This window comes from Gymnoscopelus microlampas (genome assembly GCF_963454915.1).
Source record: "Gymnoscopelus microlampas genome assembly, chromosome: 10".
NCBI lineage: Eukaryota > Metazoa > Chordata > Actinopteri > Myctophiformes > Myctophidae > Gymnoscopelus > Gymnoscopelus microlampas.
In genome coordinates, this window is record NC_139947.1 from 16,767,119 (window position 1) to 16,786,960 (window position 19,842).

Sequence of the window (19,842 nt, forward strand, 5' to 3'; positions counted from 1 at the left end):
GATTGCTGAAGCCCCACCCCGCCCTATTATAGCGCCACCAGGAGGCCACTGGCTTTAAACAGCGCTTTACACAGCTATAACTCCAGTTCGCAGCATGCCAGCAAGTCCAAATTTGGTATGTGGACTTAGACCACCAATAGGGACGAGCATTGATTGCTGAAGCCCCGCCCCGCCCTATTATAGCGCCACCAGGAGGCCACTGGCTTTAAACAGCTGTAACTCCAGTTTGCAGCATATGCCACCAAGTCCAACTAATACCACCAATAGGGACCAACTGTAATTACATAAGCCCCGCCCCCTCTGCCTTCCCATTGGCTGGGCTTTAAACAGCCATAACTCCAGTTCACAGCATGCTACTGAGTACAAATTTGGTACGTGGACTCAGACCACCAATAGGGACGAACTGAAATGTAGTAAGCCCCGCCCCCTCTGTCTTCCTATTGGCTGGGCTTTAAACAGCCATAAGTCCACTTTGCAGCATGCTACCAAATACACATTTACCACGTGAACTTAGACCACCAATAGGGACAATCTTTAATTGCTGAAGCCCCGCCCCCTCTGTATTGTCATTGGCTGGGCTACAAACAGCCATAACTGTTAGCAGCATGCCACCCAGTCCGAATTTGGTTTGTGGACTTACACCACCAATAGGGACGAGCATTAATTGCTGAAGCCCCGCCCCGCCCTATTATAGCGCCACCAGGAGGCCACTCATCAAAGGCACCGCTTCCTTCACACAGGGTGCGATTTTTGGGAAAGAGGTTTGGTGTAGAGGGGGAAAAGGAACAAACACAGTACAGAGCCAAATGTTAAGTTTACTAAGTATTGAGGGTTTAAGTGGTTAAATGTCTAAAATGAACAAAAAAGACGAAATTTACAGAACACTGATGATAGTCTTTGAAGCTATCTATGAAATCTATGAAAAGGTTTAATCTGCATTGCAACACAATTGTATACAATGTAGTTGGGGGTCCCTGCTTCATCTCTCTCAGCTAAGGGGTCCTTGGTATGAAAAAAACGTTGGAAGACCCCTGGTCTAGATAAAATCTATATTGAAGTATAGAATAAATGGGTACATGTTTTGTGCCTTGTCACATAATTATTTTTCAACCTATGGAACCTTATAGGCAGGTGGGAGGTGTTCTGAAAAATGCTGTTTGACCAGATATGCAATTGTTAAGGGGATTAGGGTTGGTGTGCGTGTGCATGTGCATGTGCATGTGTATAAAGACCACTTGTTACCTAAAAAGCTTCAACTAGGTCGCAGGAGCTCTTACATATTATTCATAAAGATGAGTTGTTTCAAGACCTTTGGAGATCACCTGAAAACTTTAAAGATTAACTTACAGAACAAGTGCAAAACAACAAGGTGTCAGAAGGTAAGATATATAGATTGTTTACATTATATGATGATACAAATGTAAAATCTGTGTTTTGACAAGAGAAACTGATCTACCGTGGATGCAGCTAGCCTTCTACAATTGACAGTTTTATTGAAGCATCTTTCACGACCATCATACATAAATGGAAACATTTATTTCAGTGTGTATCATCTGATATTGCAATGCTCATGCTCTCCTCACTGTTATGGGCCGTCTTGTAGCCTATATGTATTGCTTGCCAAAAAAGAATGAATTTCAAGCTAGTTTGGCAAGCAACGCTGTCATACTATGGCAGATTGATTGATTGATTGACATTTTTGTATATGTAAATGAAACAAAATAGAAGTACACAGAATATTCAATTCAATGATGCACACATTATTTCCATTGTGGTCTCTTTAAACTGGTTAAAATGTGGTCCAGTAACACTTTCTTGTGGTCATACAGGGGACAGCAGGCATCCCTTTGGCCACTAAACTGCTCTATGGGTTGGGTGGAGTTCCATATCAGATAACAACAGTTGCTATGAACGTCTCACTTCAGATTTTCTTACTGGATATTGTTCAGGTAAGAATTAAAGTTGACGCACAGTTTAACAACAGGAGTGAAAGTGCTACATTAGTAACATTACAGCCCATTATTACCCATTATTATTATTACAGCCCATTACCTTTTCAATCTCCTCCCATCAGGTAGGAGATATGGCAGCATTGGGAGTAGAACCTCCCGTTTTAGAGACAGCACATACCTCCAAGCAGTCAGGCACCTTAACGACACTCTTGCACTACATACACAAACTAGACGGTATGCACTTTAATTATGCACTTTAAAAATTGCTACATAATTGCACTAAGCAGTTTCTTCTACTGTCTGTACTGTATACATGAGCCAAAGCTGCAGCTTGGTCCTGGTCTGGTTCTGTTTCTTGTGTCTCTTTTTGTTCTTGTCTTTGCGCTGTTGTTTATTGTGTTGTCTTGTATGTGAGAGGAAGCACCAAGACAATTTCCTATCAAACTTGTTTTGAAATGGCAAATAAATACTTGAACTTGAACTTGAATTACAAATGGAAATCCTTGAACAAATAGACTTTCACTTTATTCACTTGATCTTATATTTAAAGATGAATATCACAGTAAGAACCTTTTCATCTTTAAATAAATGTAAAATGAAGATAATGTTATAGATAATTCATAATCACAACAAGAAAAACCCTGGTGTTTGATTTTAGCATCAGCTCAAAGAGAGGAGGCGGATGAGAAAGCGAGGCTACATCAGCTATGACATAAATGTAAACGAAGACGTATTATTTTCCAGATGGAAGCCTTCTATGTGTCTATGATTCTGTTTGTGAGTCGGTTCTGGGATGCTGTGACTGACCCTCTGGTTGGATACCTGGTGAGCAGAAGTAGATGGACACACATTGGTAAACTCATGCCGTGGTGAGTGGAGCAAACCTTTACAAGTTTTTGACAGACAAAACTAAAATAATCATAAACAGTTCAGTCATGTCACAAGTGGTCATGGACATGACTTAGACTTAAGACTATGATATTATGACAACTTACACATTTTGTTTGACACTTGACACATTTGTGTCATTGTGTGACACTACATGTCACACAAATGTGTAAGTAGAGTACAATAGTATTCAAAGAAAAAAGTACAACCTCTCATCGACACAAGGCCAAGAAGCCACAAAAGACCAAATTAATAATTCATAATTATAATAATTTATGATGTAGCTCAAGTTTGGGTCCCAGACTTGATAAAATGCGTGTTGTTGTGGAGAGCAACAGAGCACTGTAATGTGTGTGATGCAGGCTGATTCTGTCCACGCCGCTTGGGGTTCTGTCCTACATCCTGATGTGGTTTCTGCCCCATGGCAGCATGTCACACGCTGTCTCCGTCCCATGGTTCCTCACTACAGCCTGTCTGTTCGAGACCCTCATGAGTGTAAGGTCTGCTTAATTCCTTCCTTCCTTCTTTCCTTCCTTTGTTTGTTCTTCCCTTACTGCCTTAGTGCCTTACCTCCTTACTTCCATCTTCCTCTGTTTCTTATATATTTTTCCCCCCATGCAAGAAGATATTTATCTTCTTCATGCCAGTAATATCCAAACACAGTTTTCGTTTAACAGTGTTTTTTAAGCACCTTTAGAGAGAGAACTTTATTATCCATTCCTGGTAACCGTTCACATTGCCCTGGTTGGAAAAATAATACAAAATAAAATAATACAATAAAATAAAACATTAGACATGAACAAAGACAACACAAGATGAACTTCCAGTCTAACAGCTATCACTAGCAATTCATCTAAGAGGGGGGGTATTAATTCCCCAGGATTTGCAGGATTTCTATTCATGTATTCAAAGGAGGTTCTTGATAAATAACAATATTTATCAATTCTATACAAGTCAAAGGTGCGTACAAAGAGAGAGGAATTTGAGTACGTCACGTGTACCATTAATAGAATCCCTTTTGTTGATCCAGTGTGTTATTTCTGGTCAAATAGGACAGAGTAGACCCACTGAAATAAAACATAATCTCTCTTCTTTATGTGTGACAACCTCATTTAAAAACATGTACCTCAATCTGCAACCTGTCATCTTCTTATAGATGACTATGTACCATGTTCCTCTTCATGTCACCATGGTGACACATTCTTTTTTTTAAATAACATTCCCATGCCAATCTCACTTGCTCCCTGCTACTGTCACCATGGCGACCGCGACCGTGGTACCCTGAGTTTTACCTCTCCATCCATTAACTGTTACAACACCCCCTCCGCACTAAAATCCTCAGTGTTAATTTATCCACTTGTAACTCTGAGAGTGTACAATTATAGAATACAGGATAAACAAGTGAAATTGGAAGTACTGAAACAAAGAAATGAACAGAGAAAATTGAAACTGGAACACTATAAAATTGAAGGTGATATATGATTGGCTGAAATTGGCAACCCACCGGAAGTTTTATTTTCTGTTTATTAAAGATCTTGAGAGACGGGGAGACCCCTGTTACAGAACAAACGCTCTATATAGCAATGATTACTTCAAACTTTCAACAAAGAATGTTTTGTTTTAACCCAAAAAAGATCACTTTACCCTACCTTTAAATGAACTGTGTGTCTCTCATCCATTAACAGTGTTACAACGTGCCCTATCTCTCTCTAAGCATGTTCCTGGGTGGAGACCAGAGAGACAGAGATTCCGCCACTGCGTACAGTAAGTACAGTAAGACCTTCTGTCTGTCTGTCTGTCTGTCTGTCTGTCTGTCTGTCTGTCTGTCTGTCTGCCTGCCTGCCTGCCTGTCTGTCTGTCTGTCTGTCTGTCTGTCTGCCTGTCTGTCTGTCAATGAAGCCTGTAGACATTTTATACAAACCGTTTAATCAAACATTAGGGCTGGCGCTGCAACTATTGATTATTATTCTACTACAATAATCAAGAAGTGTGTTTAAAAAAACAAAATTATAGCAACAAATTGATTATTACAAATTTTACACTTTGTTGCTCAACAGTGTTGCGCAGTGAAAATAGCCTATCTACCAATTCACAATGTGTCAGATGCGGTGCTTGTGAGCTTTTAGATCAGCTATTTTCTCTATTTTGGAACTGATTAATAGTTGATTATTTCCTTAAATGATCGATTATTGATATCCTTTATAACTGTTGCACCCTTAATCATGAGTGATTCTGGGATACATTGCCTGCTTCTTCTCCCTGCCTCTCTTTGACAGGGATGGGTGTGGAAATGTTAGCGATGCTGGTGGCCTCAGTGATCCAGGGTCAGGTTGTTGCCGTGTACAACACAGAAAGAGAGGGGGCGTGTCAACAACAACTGATCCAGAGTCAGGGAATATTCCAAACTACAGCTTCACCGCCAACACTCACCGCTTCACTACAGGGCACGGTATTGATAATAATACTCGATAATAATACTCGCCCCTTTAAAAAATGGGCATGAAACCCTAGGCCGATTTTGTAGTTTGTTCTCCTGTAGCCTACAGGTTAAAAACTAAAGAAGTTTTAAACAATAATAAGGGAGGCTGACCTTGTAGTAGGCATACACTGTGATGTACTGGCAACACAGCTGCAGCTATTACAGTTAATGAGTGTGTTAGATTTAGGTGTGCCAATGTGCAAGTAGACAACACCATTGACTACTGTCTATGCTTGCACATTACCAAATGGACCCTCATCCCATATTGTCCATTTGGTTACATTAGGTTGACACACCTCACATAACCAATTGGACCCATAAGGGTTGATTTGGTTACATTTGTACACTCTTGAGTTACAAATTGGTTAATTAACACTGAGGATTTTACTGTGTAACCTTGGCTGTAAACTCTACCTAAGATGAACACTCTCCCCTTTCTATAGCAGTCCAACAGCATTGCTTTAGCACGGCCTTTAGCATAGTCACAGGGATATCTAGTTACCCTATAATTTACTTGTCTTACCTCAACAAAGGCATTGTTGAACCTGTGCGTTCTCTCTCTCTCTCTCTCTCTGTGTGTGTGTGTGTGTGTGTGTGTGTGTGTGTGTGTGTGTGTGTGTGTGTGTGTGTGTGCGTGCGTGCGTGCGTGCGTGCGTGCGTGCGTGCGCGCGTGTGCGTGTGTGTGTGTGTGTGTGTGTGTTTTGTTATTCCACACTGTAAGAGTGTTAATTTAACTCTGAGGGTGCCCTGAAGGGTCCATTTGTACACAGAGTTAAATTAGCACTTAGAGTGTACATTCTCAGAGTTAAATTCACACTCAGAATTTGTTTGTGCAGAAAAAGGCCTTCCTGACCTCTGCTCTGGTCATGGGCGCGTTATTCTTCCTCTGCAGTCTGCTCCTCTTCCTCGGGTCAAGGAGCAGCAGGGTGAGTCCATTGTAGACATTCCTTCATAGTTATTATGTTTGCTGTTTGATGCTCTCATTCACACTAACAGCGACAAAAGGTCACAATGACAAAGACAAAATGATGAATAAGTCAGGCCATGGCCTGTTCATTGCTGTCGGGCAGAAACCTCTTATCTCCATATTCTAACTTTTGGAGTTTGTTCGCAAATGAATGCCCTACTTGATCAGTAGTTTTGGACATATGAGGTTTCCACTTTCCACCCGACAGAGACGATTTATTATGTTTACTGGATTTAATTTAATTTAATTTGTTTTGTTTTTATCTTCAGCCCCCATCTGTTCACAAGAGAAAGTGCAGTTGTCTTATCTCACCTCCCTTAAGATGCTGCTGTTCCACGTTCCTTATCAACGACTGGTCCTTGGTTATGTCTTCAGCGCCCTCGCATTCCAGGTAAAGTACTGTACATTCTAAACCTAATTTATACTTAGCGTCTTTGTCGTATGGCCGTGTGGCGTGCCGAAAATAGCCGACCTACAAGCTCACATCCGCGACACTTTGTGAGCTTGTACAGGTCAGCTATTTTCGCAATGCAACACCGTCATATGACAGAGCGTATATTAGGCTGTACTGACACAGTCTTATTACGCTCTTATTCCTGGCTTTAGTAACAACAAATCACACAAAGGATGCAAAAGTATTTACTCTGTGTTATTGTACCTGTCTGTACAGTATATTTTCACACTTTTAATTTTGTTCTGTCTGGATTCTTTTGGACTTTATGTATTTATCCTCCACAGTCCACTAGATGTCCTACGTTCCCTCACTGTCAATCAGAGGCACACTTGGCCTTGCTCAGTTTAGACTTTATTCTATGTGTGTTTGATATTCTATCTAACCTAATTTGAGTTTATTGGGGTTATTTCAGTTTGTAACAGTGTATTGTGTGTGTGTGTGTGTGTGTGTGTGTGTGTGTGTGTGTGTGTGTGTGTGTGTGTGTGTGTGTGTGTGTGTGTGTGTGTGTGTGTGTGTGTGTGTGTGTGTGTGTGTGTGTGTGGGTGGGTGGGTGGGTGGGTGGGTGGGTGGGCGGGCGGGTGCGTGCGTGCGCGCGTGCGCTGCCTGTGCTTTCGTGCCCCTGCCCCAACCTGTCGTTCCCTACTCACCATGTCTCATCAGTCTTGTCATATGTCCTGCGTGTCACCCCCCCCCCCCCCCCCCCCCAGTCATCTTGTTATCCAATCCTCTTGTTTCCATGTTAATTCTGGTTCATGTCACCTCCAGCCTCGAAACCGAGGTTTAAAATCGTCTGACTTAATCTTGCTCATGTACAGTAGGTTAATCGAATAATGTAGAAGCAGTTATTTTTCTTATAAATTATACATAAACAAATCGACAAAAAAAATCGAATCGATTTTTAGTAATGGACTAAATCAATTAGTCTGACTAACCACTTAAAGGAGTAGTTCACCCAAAAAATGACTTACCGTATTTTCTCTATCAATTACACACCCCATGAAGCATTGAATTCATGGAGATTTTTTTGTTTTTGTTGTATTGCTAAGCCAAAAATGTGATGACAGGCGGTCCCTCCGGTAAGAGACTCAAAGAGTCTCCTTTCAGTCTCCTACTGGAGACATTAGCATTAATCCATACTTCTACCTCAGTCTCTGAACCTGCTGCTTCGTTACCCTGTGACAGGAACATTAATAGTTGTCATTTATTTCTCAGATGTCCTTGGGTAACTTTGCACTGTTCTGCACCTATGCAGCTGGCCAGGGGTCCCAGTTCCAACACCTTCTATTGGTTCTTCTGGTGAGATGATGTGTGCCCATGTCTCACTGAAGAATTACCTTCCATATATTATTTACAATCTGCTTTCATGGACTATTAATCACAAAGCTTTACAACAAACTCATTTAGGTTTTTATGGAATTACTTTTTTGGTAGATAAAACAATGCAAATCCTTTTTATAGGTTGCCGCTTGCATAGCACTTCCACTATGGCAAGCAGTTCTCATACGGATCGGCAAGAAGACTACAGTTATCATTGGGCTATCAGTAAGCAAGCATGCATGGAAAATCTACTGCTTGTTTATTTATTATTTTATTAAATTATTAGTTCCCTTTTCTCCACATTGCCTGTTCAAATATCAAATCAAATATCACACTATTTTGAGCAAATAACTCTATCAATGTTGTGACGATAATATTGTATAGTGACGATAATATAGCATTTCTTTTAAATTTTCCCAAAAAAATTCAAGATAGTGAAAATAGCAAATCAACAAGCTCACAACATGTCGCACTGCGATGTGTTGTGAGCTATTTTCAATATTTTTGGAAAAGTGTTGACACTTTAAAAGTATGAAATCTAATGAATCAATTGCTTAACACCAGGAGAAAAAAATATATTTCACAATTTTACAATATCCAAATCCCAGACGATATCAGTCTCACAATATCAATATAATATAGATATACAGTATTACCCAGCCCTATTGCGTGTGTGTGATGTGTTTATGTGTCCTGTAGGTCTTCATTCCGGCAGTGATAGTTATTGCCTGCATGCCCACTAACCTGCCAGTCTTCATGATGATGTGTGTGCTGATGGGATGCAGCCTGGCCACCCTGTTTTTACTTCCCTGGTGAGTCAGCAATCACAGGACACGGTGCAGAGATGCCCTGCTTTCTAGCAGTGGTGGAACAAGTACTCAGGTTGTTTTACTTAAGTAAAAGTTGCAATACCACAGTGTAGAAATACTCTGTTACAAGTAAAAGGCCTGCATTAAAATGTTTACTTGAGAAGAAGTACAAAAGTATTGAGATCAAAATATACTTAAGGTGAACAAATTAAAAGTCAAAATTAGTTGAACTTTTTAAAACAGTCGTAGGCTGCAAAGTGGGGCATGACTCTGCAAAGTTACTGGTGACTAAAGAAGCTGGTAATTGTAGTGTACAATATTTCCCTGAGATGTAGTGGAGTAGAAGTACAAAGTATAAAAAATGGAAATATTCAAGTAAAGTAAAAGTACCTCAAAATTGTACTTAAGCACAATAGTTACTTTCCACCTCTGCGTTCTAGGCCCCTGTCTGCCCAAATTAGAATCAAAGCACAATTCTGCCCATGCATGTTTCACATGCATGGCCGAAAGGCTGTCTGAGGAATGACAGATCTATTTTGTCAGGTGGTCACTGGTCAGTCATTCTAAGCATTCTAAGCATGGGGTGGCAGTGCCTCAGAAGGTACAGCAGAGTGTCCGCAGCCGCAAGGGAATCGGAAGGTTCTCTCTGTCGAAGTGACCTTGAGCAAAACACTGAACCATTTACTGCTCCTGATGAGCAAGTCGGTCCCTTGCATGGTTGCCTCCACTGTCTGTGTGTGAATGGGTGAATGTAATGCACATTGTAAAGAGCTTTGGATAAAGGCGCTATATAAATGCATCATTTAACATACAGTGTGTCACTGTTATGCTGTTGCACTGGTCCTTGAGGGGGTTCCAGGTAGCTGATTGAGAGTTATAGAACCAAATGGACCTTTATGTTTCTATTTGGTTTCATTTGTACACTCTCAGGACTGAGTTATGTCAACACTTAGGGGTTTACAGCATATATTGGAGACCCAGAGACAAAAATCTTATCGAATGGGGGTCTGTGGCGGCCACAGACCGGCACAGACCCCCAGTGTGGCCTAACACATATCGAACTGGAGGTCCTTGAAATGGAAAAGTTTGAGAATAATTGTGTTGTTGTATGCTGGTTGAAATCTGATTTGCCAGCTTATCTGCATTTAGGTCCATGCTGCCAGATGTTGTAGATGACTTTTCCAAGATGAACCCCTCCTGCCAGGACCTGGAACCGCTATTTTTCTCCTGTTATGCCTTCTGCAGTAAGCTTGGAGGGGGCCTGGCTGTTGGAATATCAACCATGTCATTGCAGTGAGTCAAGCTTAATGGTGTCACTAGCCAATAATAAGTGATTGTGATTGGTTCAGTGTGTATATTAGAGTAGTCTTGTGTTCTCCTGCCCTGCAGCTTTGCGGGCTACAGAGCTGGATCATGTGACGCTGGCGACAGTGTCGTGATGGCTTTGATTATACTGTTCTCACCGGTGTCCATCGTGCTGCTGTTGATTGGATTGGTGTCCTTCTATTTCTACCCGATCAATGAAAGACAACAGGTCCAGACACAACTGACCACAACGCAGTGAGTTTGTTCTGCTTGAGTTTAGATTTAGATTTATACAGTATGAACAATGTGTCTGTCATGCCATGTTTCTGTCCTGAAAAGATGGTTTCAGTGGTTGATCAGTGGGCTACTTAGAATTATTCCAGAATAGGGACGCTACCGCTACGATTCAAGTGGTTAAAATTATAATTTAGCAAAACTCATAATCATCTAACAATGTGTTCTAAACATGTTAATAATAACCATAACGAAAATGTTTTTTTTTCTTCATCAAGATCAGAAGTTGCGTCTTTACCAGAAGAGAGGGTACAGCTGCAACCACAGTCCAGTGGGAAGTCAAATATGAAACAATATCTAAAGTCACATCCAGCCACGAAGACTGGTACCTTGCACAGATCAAAATCTTTGCCATATCGTCACAAGTCTCACAACAACAGCAATCAGAAATATTCAGCTAAGTTGAATAACCTGTCAAAATGCTCTTCTCTAGAACACAGTGTTTCTCGGTCAAATTCACATCCTCAATGTCATAAACAGAGGGCCCTTTCATGTCAGCAGCAGTCATCAAAACCTAAAGACAGTAACGCCTCTTCTGCATATATCTCTGGGTCTTCATCTGATGGGTCAAAGGTTAAATCCAAAGTCACATGGGTTTAACAAGGGAGATTGTTGGGGTGTTGTCTTCATCAGGACCTGATGAAGATCAAACATTTGTTCTCTCATAGCAAGAAAAGTATTCAATAAAAAGTAAATCACACTTAAAAGTCTTCTTGTCAATTTAATTCTGAGTGTACAAATGTAACCAAATGACTTGTCTGTGTGCGCGCATATGCATAAATATATTTTTTTAAGCTTTGATTTATTTTATTTTATTTATTTTGCTTCAGTGAGCCAGCAGCCAGGGTATATGTGCTTATGGTGGTCTGTTCTTGCTGTTTTACCCCTACATTTGTACAATTGTGCAAATTTAAACCAATCCAATTATGAGTTCAAAATGAAAGCGGGGCTGTTTAGGCTGTTAAAATGAATTGTATAGTGTAATCTTAACCACTTGAACCCCAGCATCCATATTGTGGAGAAAGAGCTCACATGAGCTTGTCGATCTGCTATTTTCAGCGAAAGCCTTCCCCACAATAACAGAAAACAGAAAAGACACTAGTATTGAACCCTATAGGGACTTTGGTTACCCATATGGGTTTTAAGTGGTTAAATGTTGTCAGAAAGAGAATGTTCTGATTCTGAATACATTTCTCCAGTAGCCTAGTATGCTCGCCCCCAATCCTAGCTCTGACGTAGGCTACATGATGGCGGCCCACGGAGGGCAAGGCTGGCTCTCTGTGGGGGTGGGGGTGGTGTATAAGTGTATAAGCAGAGCATGAATGTGGGCCATGATGATGTGTGGATGGATGGATGTGTGGGCTGGGGATGAGAGAGAGAGAGAGAGAGAGAGAGAGAGAGAGAGAGAGAGAGAGAGAGAGAGAGAGAGAGAGAGAGAGAGAGAGAGAGAGAGAGAGAGAGAGAGAGAGCTACGTCAAACACACGCAAATAAACTGAAACAAGCTATTTGGCTTCCAAAATAAAAGCTTGATTTGTCTATCTATCTATCTATCTATCTATCTATCTATGCATTTCATCACTAATAACTGGAAATATATAATGTATATATAATGTATATGTTTCCCCTATACTTTCTGTACAGCACTTTGTTAACCCTGAACAAGTTTTAAAAAGTGCTATATAAATAAAGTGGATTTTCATTATTTTGTCCTTTTTTAAGTTATACTACATCTTCCGTTTAATAAAATAAATATGCCTTATTTATAAAAAGAGCAAAATACATATTATTTTTTTATGTAGAGAAAAATGTGTGTGTATCCTAATTTATATATTTTAAATAAAAAGTGTGTGTGTGTGTGTGTGTGTGTGTGTGTGTGTGTGTGTGTGTGTGTGTGTGAGAGTGTGTGAGAGTGTGAGAGAGAGTGTGTGTGTGTGTGTGTGTGTGTGTGTGTGTGTGTGTGTGTGTGTGTGTGTGTGTGTGTGTGTGTGTGTGTGTGTGTGTGTTTATCCCTTTATTTATGTATTTCCTAAAACATTGGTTCTCAAAGTGGGGTCCGGGGACCCCCAGGGGTACTTGAGGGGGTTCCAGGGGGTCCCCAGCTAAATGATGGACAGGAACCAAATGGACCCTTATGGGTCTGTAACTCTGAGAGTGTACAAATGGAACCAAATTTGTACACTCTCAGAGTTAAATTAACATTGATTTCAGAATATGAATTGGGGTCCCAGAGATAGAAATGCCATTAAATGGGGGTCCGTCCGTAGCCTAATGCATGTCAAACTGGGGGCCCTTGAAATTAAAATGGTTGAGAATCACTGCTAGAGAGCCGTAAAAATCATCTCTTATGGGGGGTCCCTGGCATATCTTTTCAAATGTGGGTCCGCAGGCTAATAAGTGACAATTTGGGGGTCCTTGACATGAAAACGTTTGAGAACCACTGTCCTAAAACGAAATAAATGTGTAGATTCGGTGAGATAAATATTATTTTGCTACTTGCCTGATGTTTTACTTTGAAACTCACGTAACCGGAAGCTCAGTGTGAGTTGAGCTGGTGAAAGAACACCAAACCAAAACGAAGGCTAAGAAACGAGGAAAAAAAAAAACAGGCTCGGGAGAGAAAATGGGAGTCGAAGTGGAGACCTTATCCCCGGGAGACGGTAAATATTTATAACCTCATTTATTCACTCCGTTGTCACGGGACACGCTATCTTCACACTTCCACGCAATGTCGTTTGTTTAATAAATGTATTTTTTTTCCCTTTTTCTATTACAGGACAGACGTTTCCGAAGAAAGGACAGCAAGTCGTCGTTCACTACGACGGTGAGGCCCAACATTTATAGTACGACGGTGCCGCTCGCGCCGAAAAACACAGACCTACAAGCCGACAACGCGTCGCACGGCGACGCGTTGTCGGCTTGTAGATCTGTGCTTTTTGGCCAGCGACCGCTTTTGTTGCGCCTAAGCTAAAGAACGCTAGCCTTAGCACGAGCTAAGGCTTAGCGTAGCCGCTAAGCTATAGCTGTCAGTTTCCGCATTCCGTGCTGTTTGTTTAATCAACGACAATTTAACACGGGCGGATGAGATTGTAAATTGTACATTTTAATGTTATTGTATGTTATATAAAACCTTAATGTCCTCACCAGAGGCAATTTATTCAACAGCACATATTATATTAAAAGCTTATGAAATAAAACAATAGTCCTTGATCATCTGTAAAAACAATTAGGTCAGATTCAACATCAAATTTAAGGGCTGTCATTTTTAAGAGCATTTCAAAACTATATAGTAATTATAATGCTACTTCACTAAAGACACGGCGGGAGTACATTGCACTAGACCTGTATTTGCGAACCATTAGCTACACTAGATCGAGACCACAGATTGGCGAATTATTGTCATTGCCATGGGGTTAGATTCGTTTTTGGTTTGATTGGTTCTGATCGTGAGGTAGTGCGACTATTAAACTCTAATGTCATTCATACTTTTGTTCTGTGACTGTACTGTGTGGAATGGATGGCTAATACTATTGGTACTTTTGCAGAATATTACACAATGAGATGTTTGATAAATAATCAACAATGTCTTTAGCTATGTGTTTTAAGTGTGTAAAGGGAAAGGATGGAACAGTCAGTTCAGAAAATGACATCACTTCAGTGTAATGCAGCCCTTTAAAAAACAGGAAAAGAGCACGCTTATGTCACATCATATTATTATATCCAACATCCCAGACGATATCTAGTTTCATAATGATGATATCAGTAGATCGCTCAGCCCCGGCTGTAACAGCACTGGAAGTAGAGTAGACTTATCATCTACCTCCACATTCAGCCTGTTTCAGTGTTTATCATAGTTGGTGGCAAGTTAAACCAGAGTAAATGCTAGCTATATCCCATTGGTTAGGGGTTAACCGGAAACACCATGGAGGGAGAAGGCTGCTTTCGTTCAAGCTCTGCTGTTTTGTAGTTTTCTGTATTCATGCTGCTATTTTTAACATCTACAGTACACACATGTTACAATATGCTAATGTAAATATGTATATCAGGAACATTTGTTTTTTGTCTTAAGTCCTTGTTGCCTTCTTTCTGTCTATTCTTCTTCCCTTTCCTGAAAACTACAAATGATGGGGCTTGTACGAAATAATTTCACTCACTTCTCGTAAACCTATGATGTGACAATAAATCTGATTTGAACCCTTTGAGCGTTAGCAAGTTTGGAGTGTTGTAAGCTACTCTGTTGAATACCAAAACTCGCCTCCAATACGGCGGTATTCACCTGGTATTCCTAAGCATAACCTTGGTGAACTATGCCTAAACCTAACCTTATTCACCATAATCACACAGTGGCCATTTTGCTATTAAGTTAATGAAATAATGCCACCCAACGCGCAAATATGACGTGAGAGCAAAATGGCCGCTGTGTGAATATGGTCAATTCCTAAACGTAACCTCAGTAAAACGGCGCCAAAACTCTACCTTAATTTGCGTTTTAACCAGCTTTATTTTGTTTTTAACAGGCAAGTTGACAAATGGCAAGAAGTTTGACTCCTCGCGGGATCGTGGAAGGCCTTTCAAATTCAGGATCGGACAAGGGGAGGTGATTCGTGGCTGGGAGGAGGGCGTAGCAAAGGTACATGACGATTATGTATATGGTCGCTGTCGGGCAGAAACCTTGGATCCGTATTTAATGCCCTATTTTATATTTAGTCGTATGACAATGTCGTGCAAAAGTATCACTGATATGTCTTGTAGACCTGATATCTTTTCTATTTTTGAAAAAGATTTAGTTTTTTAATAACCTGCCCAAAATATGGAGGCCAGGCTGAAAGTGATTGGTCTGTGGGTATTATAAATATTGAACCAATGCAAATCAGAGGTTGTTATAAAAAAATAATTACATTGAATCCATTGAAACACATTGGAAGTTCTTTTTTTCCATTTCCGGTTTTGGAAATGCAAGGTTTCTGACTGACTTCGACGACATGTTACACATGAAGTCATCATCACTTAATTCAACAGTTACTCCCGAAAGATAATTTCTTGTCGGCCAGCGACACAGCGTGCTACAGATCATGCATGAGTCTTTGTCCTGCTTGCCGTCACATCCACAGATGAGTGTTGGCCAGCGTGCCAAGCTGACCTGCACCCCTGACTTTGCCTACGGAAAGAACGGCCACCCGGGCGTCATCCCCCCTAATGCAACTCTCATCTTTGAGGTGGAGTTGCTTGGCCTGGAAGTCTGAAGCCTCTGCACTCACTTTGTATAATTCCACTCAAATTTTCAGGGTAAGGAATGACTGTTTAACCTGTTTTACCCCTATACTTGGTCAACCAGAGTCCCCCAGAGGCCTATACTTCTTTTTTTCCCATAGCACAAAATGTTGTCGCCAATTATAGCCGGTCTACAAGCTCACAACACTTGTCCTTCGGCTGTTTCAGCTGAATGTTCACCTATTATGATGACATTGCCAGGGATGCTAGGCTTCATGTGGATAATGTGTTTATGTTCGACTTTAGTTGAACCCTGTGTTGTATAGCCAATTTGTCATGATATACTGTAAGTGTCCAAATATTGTCAATCATTTTATGTGTTTTTAGTGAGGAACAGGATGATGTGATTTGTTTTTCTCTCTCCATTCACTTCTATTGCATGACGGAACAGGACTCATAATCTCACTTCATTGTGCACTTCAAAGTGAACAAGGCGGATTCTCGCTCATGTTGCACCGTCATTGGTGACCTATCAATGTCTGTGGTGCTGGAGGTCTTTCAAATTCAAAGAGTAATGTAAAACGAAGAGAGACCTTTCCCAAAACTAGTCAACAGGATTCATTGTTATGTGTCCGGGTAGCTCAGTCGGTAGAGCTCTCGCCTTTAGACCACAAGGTCATGGGTTCGATCCCGGGCACTGCCAGCTCAGCGTATGAGTAGCACGGCTTGGGTGCGGTAAGTCGTGCGGTAAGTACTGGGAGCTGATGGTAGGTGTGGTGCTCCACCTCAGCAATCCATCTCCCAGGGGTCTAGCGCATTGTAAAGGGGACAGACTCCCGCGTGTTACTCGGCTGATACCGACAATAAGCCGCTCCCGACCTACTTATTGTTATGTAGTTCCAGAATCCGCTTTGTTGGTGTTTTATGTGTTAATATAGTGATTTGTGGTGGAGCTGGTAGGTTGAAAAACTAAACGACCGTGGGCCTGTTATTTTTCAAGCACTTCAGAATCGCACCTTGGTGTCCTGCTGAAATTTGAAGCAGGACTAGAACTATTCTGACCTCGGAGTAAGACGTGATACGTAGTTATGAAGCTTCCTGCACTCATTTTAAGCCACTTTTATCTTTTGAGAATCAATCACGGTTGAACTGTTTTCCCTTGATAATTGTGCTATGCATTTAAAGTGTTTAAGTCATCTACATAGTTTGATGCAGAAAAATAAATACAATTTAATTTAGAACTAAGTAGTCTAGGCTTTAGGTTAAAGTCTATCGCCAAAATTGATAAATCAATCTCATTATGATAGACTTAGCTATTTATCAATTTGCATACCAGGCCATACTGTAAGTTAACATTGTTCATCCACAACATAAAGGATTATGCATCCACAACCGATTTGTCCTGTCGCTTTTGATTCACCTTCATGTCATGTCTTCATTTATGCTCTGGGTAATGATTTCATACTGTGAACTAGATTTGCAACACTGAGAATTTTCAGGAGCGATTTCCTCCTGAGAGGTTTCATAAATACGGGCCCAGGGTTTTTATTCAGTGAAACCTGGAAGCAATAATGGCTTACAGCTAGTTGTCATTAGCACTTCCTTAAGGCCTGTAGTTCAGTGTTTCAGTAGCGCTGCATTTATGAGCTAAACACATACAGTTCTGTAGCCTTTAGTAGTGCTAGTAACTTTAAATAGTGTGTTTAACAAGCTTTGGTGTTCTGAGGATTTTTCCTTTAAAGCTTAATAGGGATGCACCGATTGGCACATTTTGGGCAGATGTTTAAAATAACAATTTGGCCAGTGTTTTTGTTATGATACAAAAACAAATCTTGTGGAAGAATTTATGAAAAAACATATTAATATCGGCCACTGTCATCCATGAATGTCGTCCTATTTCCAAATATACCGATGTCAGTCAACAAGGCAAGTGTGCATCCTTATTGCTTAATTCTTAATACTTAGTAGTATGACGTATTGCTTGCCGACAAGAACTGATCTTACAAGCAACTATAGCCGTGACATTAGCTTGAAGATCTGTTTTTGTTGGCAACACACTCGTGCAAGTATGGACTGTAAATTAATGTTTGATCACAGTCCTGAAATCCTTTTTGTTTCTCTCAACGCAGGTTGACTCCTATCCGGGAACACGGAGGAAAAGGTTAACAGATGATTCCTGCATAGGACCTTTGTCTAATAGTTTCACTACTTCACTCTTTCCATTTAGATATGATGTTACGTCACTTTGTGTTTAAAACCTCATCCTCTTCTAGATCCAATAAAGTAGTGGTTCTCAAAAGTGGGGTCCAGGGACCCTTGGGTTTCCTTGAGGCGGTCCAAATGTACCCTTACAGGGTCTGTATCTCTGAGAGTGTATTATTTGTATACTCTCAGAGTTATGGAGGATTTTGAAATGAAAAACGTTTGAGAACCACTGCCATAAAGAGTCATAGGCCATACCTTCCATGTATCATGTTATAGTCTTCTATGTATTTTTATTTTATTTTATGGTGATTGTTTTGTTTTTTTTGTAATTTGATTTCAAAATTGCTGACTGTATCTGCCATCAGGACCATGTTTTGATAGTTTGATAGTAATCATTGGTCTCATTCCTGTGGCTCTGTGTGGCCTTCCATTAGCAACTGTATTGATTGCGGGTATTAAATTGTCTTGAATAATGAAAAATAAAAAAAAGAATAAATGTCTGTTTCACATAACAATGTGGACATAAATTACTTGTGTGACGCATCTCGCATTAGTCTTAATTTAGAAAAAAAAAAGAAAAAAGGAGGGACTCATTACAGCAGAGAAATTGTTGAAAAATCATGGCACAATGTGGCTGTAATGATAAATTACTACAGATTTCTTTATTGGCTCTATACTTGTATAGCAGTTGAAATTATTAACATTTACTCTTGCAAGTCTTCAAAATCTGGTAGAGAAGACTGGTAGATTTTTATCTCTTGCTTTTCAGGTAAATGCAAAGACACAATTGTTGAGCATTTGTGGCCAAACGATTGCTCTTTGGTATAAGGTTTTAAAGTTGCATGACATGTTGACACAGTGTTTGCGCGACTCTTTTTCTGGGTTGTGCCCATAATTATTTCAAAGAATTGTTTATGAAGCTGTGGAGGTTTTCAAAGCTGTACTGTAACCGTCCTCCACACATTAAAGACTGAACTTCTTCACAAACTGCTGTCATTCCCTCTGTTTGACATTTAGATATCATGTATTCACTTTTAATCACTTTACATGGAGATATGTGATTCTAGGCAAAAGATTTCCCGAAAGATTTAAAACATCTGCTTTTTTACCCCCCCCCCCCCCCCCCCCAAATGGCAACATGTCGCAATGACCTTGTAGATCTAATGTTTGTGAAATAGAAATAGTGTTCACTCCCAATTAGATCTATAATTTACACAGATTACAGTAACATGCTGTTATAAGGAATCGGTCAAAGCCAAACTTTAGTTTAATTTTTAAGGGAAGAGGCAATATTAAGCTGTATTCATATGAAATATTCTATATTTAACTTGTGTGATTGTAACAGTTCATGAATCGTCAAATGTCATTGTGTTTGGCATCTATTGAAAACATTTAATTTGTAACTAATAGACTAATCAAAACAAGTATTTGCACAGTAAATGGCCAATGACGAGGAGCTATTCATTTCTAAATGCATCCTTGAGAAATACTTCAACAATTAATGCTAAGTAACTGAAACATAAATTTACTATTGTGTAAAATTTCAGACTGCAATGTGATGTATCAAACAAACAGTGTAGGCTGCGTTTTTTATTTATATGCTATTTTCCTTTAACTTTGGTATTAATGATGGCATTCCCAGTCCCAAAATGTGTCTCATCCTATCTCCAGATTAGCAAACTACTGTGTCCACTAAAATTCCCTGAAAGATAAAACATTGTGTGACACAGTTGAAATGAGCTACCCCATCAACATGTACATGATGTTTTGGAAATAAGAACAAAAAAACAATGGCTAATCAGTACAGGTATTTATCATAAAGCGTATGCAGTCTTTATCACAGTATTCCAGCCGAATTCCAAGGTGTTGGCTTTCTATCAGCCGAGTTTTGAGTTTGGCTCCCTCCTTAAAAAAAACGAAAGAAAAACTCATGCATTGCTCCAGAATTTGGCATTTTTTTTTA

The 19,842-nt window shown here is 40.2% G+C and overlaps 2 protein-coding genes across 2 annotated transcripts; both read left to right on the forward strand.

Moving 5' to 3' along the window:
- Window positions 1-1,292: 1,292 nt before the first annotated feature.
- On the forward strand, window positions 1,293-10,430 carry mfsd2al2 (major facilitator superfamily domain containing 2a-like 2; the record flags this gene model as incomplete). Its single annotated transcript, XM_084069982.1, is given in 14 exon segments — window positions 1,293-1,379; window positions 1,830-1,949; window positions 2,697-2,821; window positions 3,203-3,335; window positions 4,526-4,604; window positions 5,117-5,289; window positions 6,156-6,228; window positions 6,231-6,245; window positions 6,556-6,677; window positions 7,953-8,036; window positions 8,199-8,282; window positions 8,757-8,869; window positions 10,016-10,159; window positions 10,256-10,430. Coding segments are annotated over 14 exon segments (1,527 nt in total).
- A 2,585-nt stretch (window positions 10,431-13,015) lies between these two features.
- Window positions 13,016-18,866, forward strand: fkbp1aa (FKBP prolyl isomerase 1Aa). Its single transcript, XM_084069743.1, has 5 exons — window positions 13,016-13,123; window positions 13,240-13,287; window positions 14,981-15,093; window positions 15,575-15,749; window positions 17,804-18,866. The coding sequence occupies exons 1-4, from the start codon at window positions 13,087-13,089 to the stop codon at window positions 15,704-15,706; spliced, it is 330 nt and encodes a 109-aa protein (XP_083925869.1). The 5' UTR covers window positions 13,016-13,086; the 3' UTR covers window positions 15,707-15,749; window positions 17,804-18,866.
- Window positions 18,867-19,842: the final 976 nt, after the last annotated feature.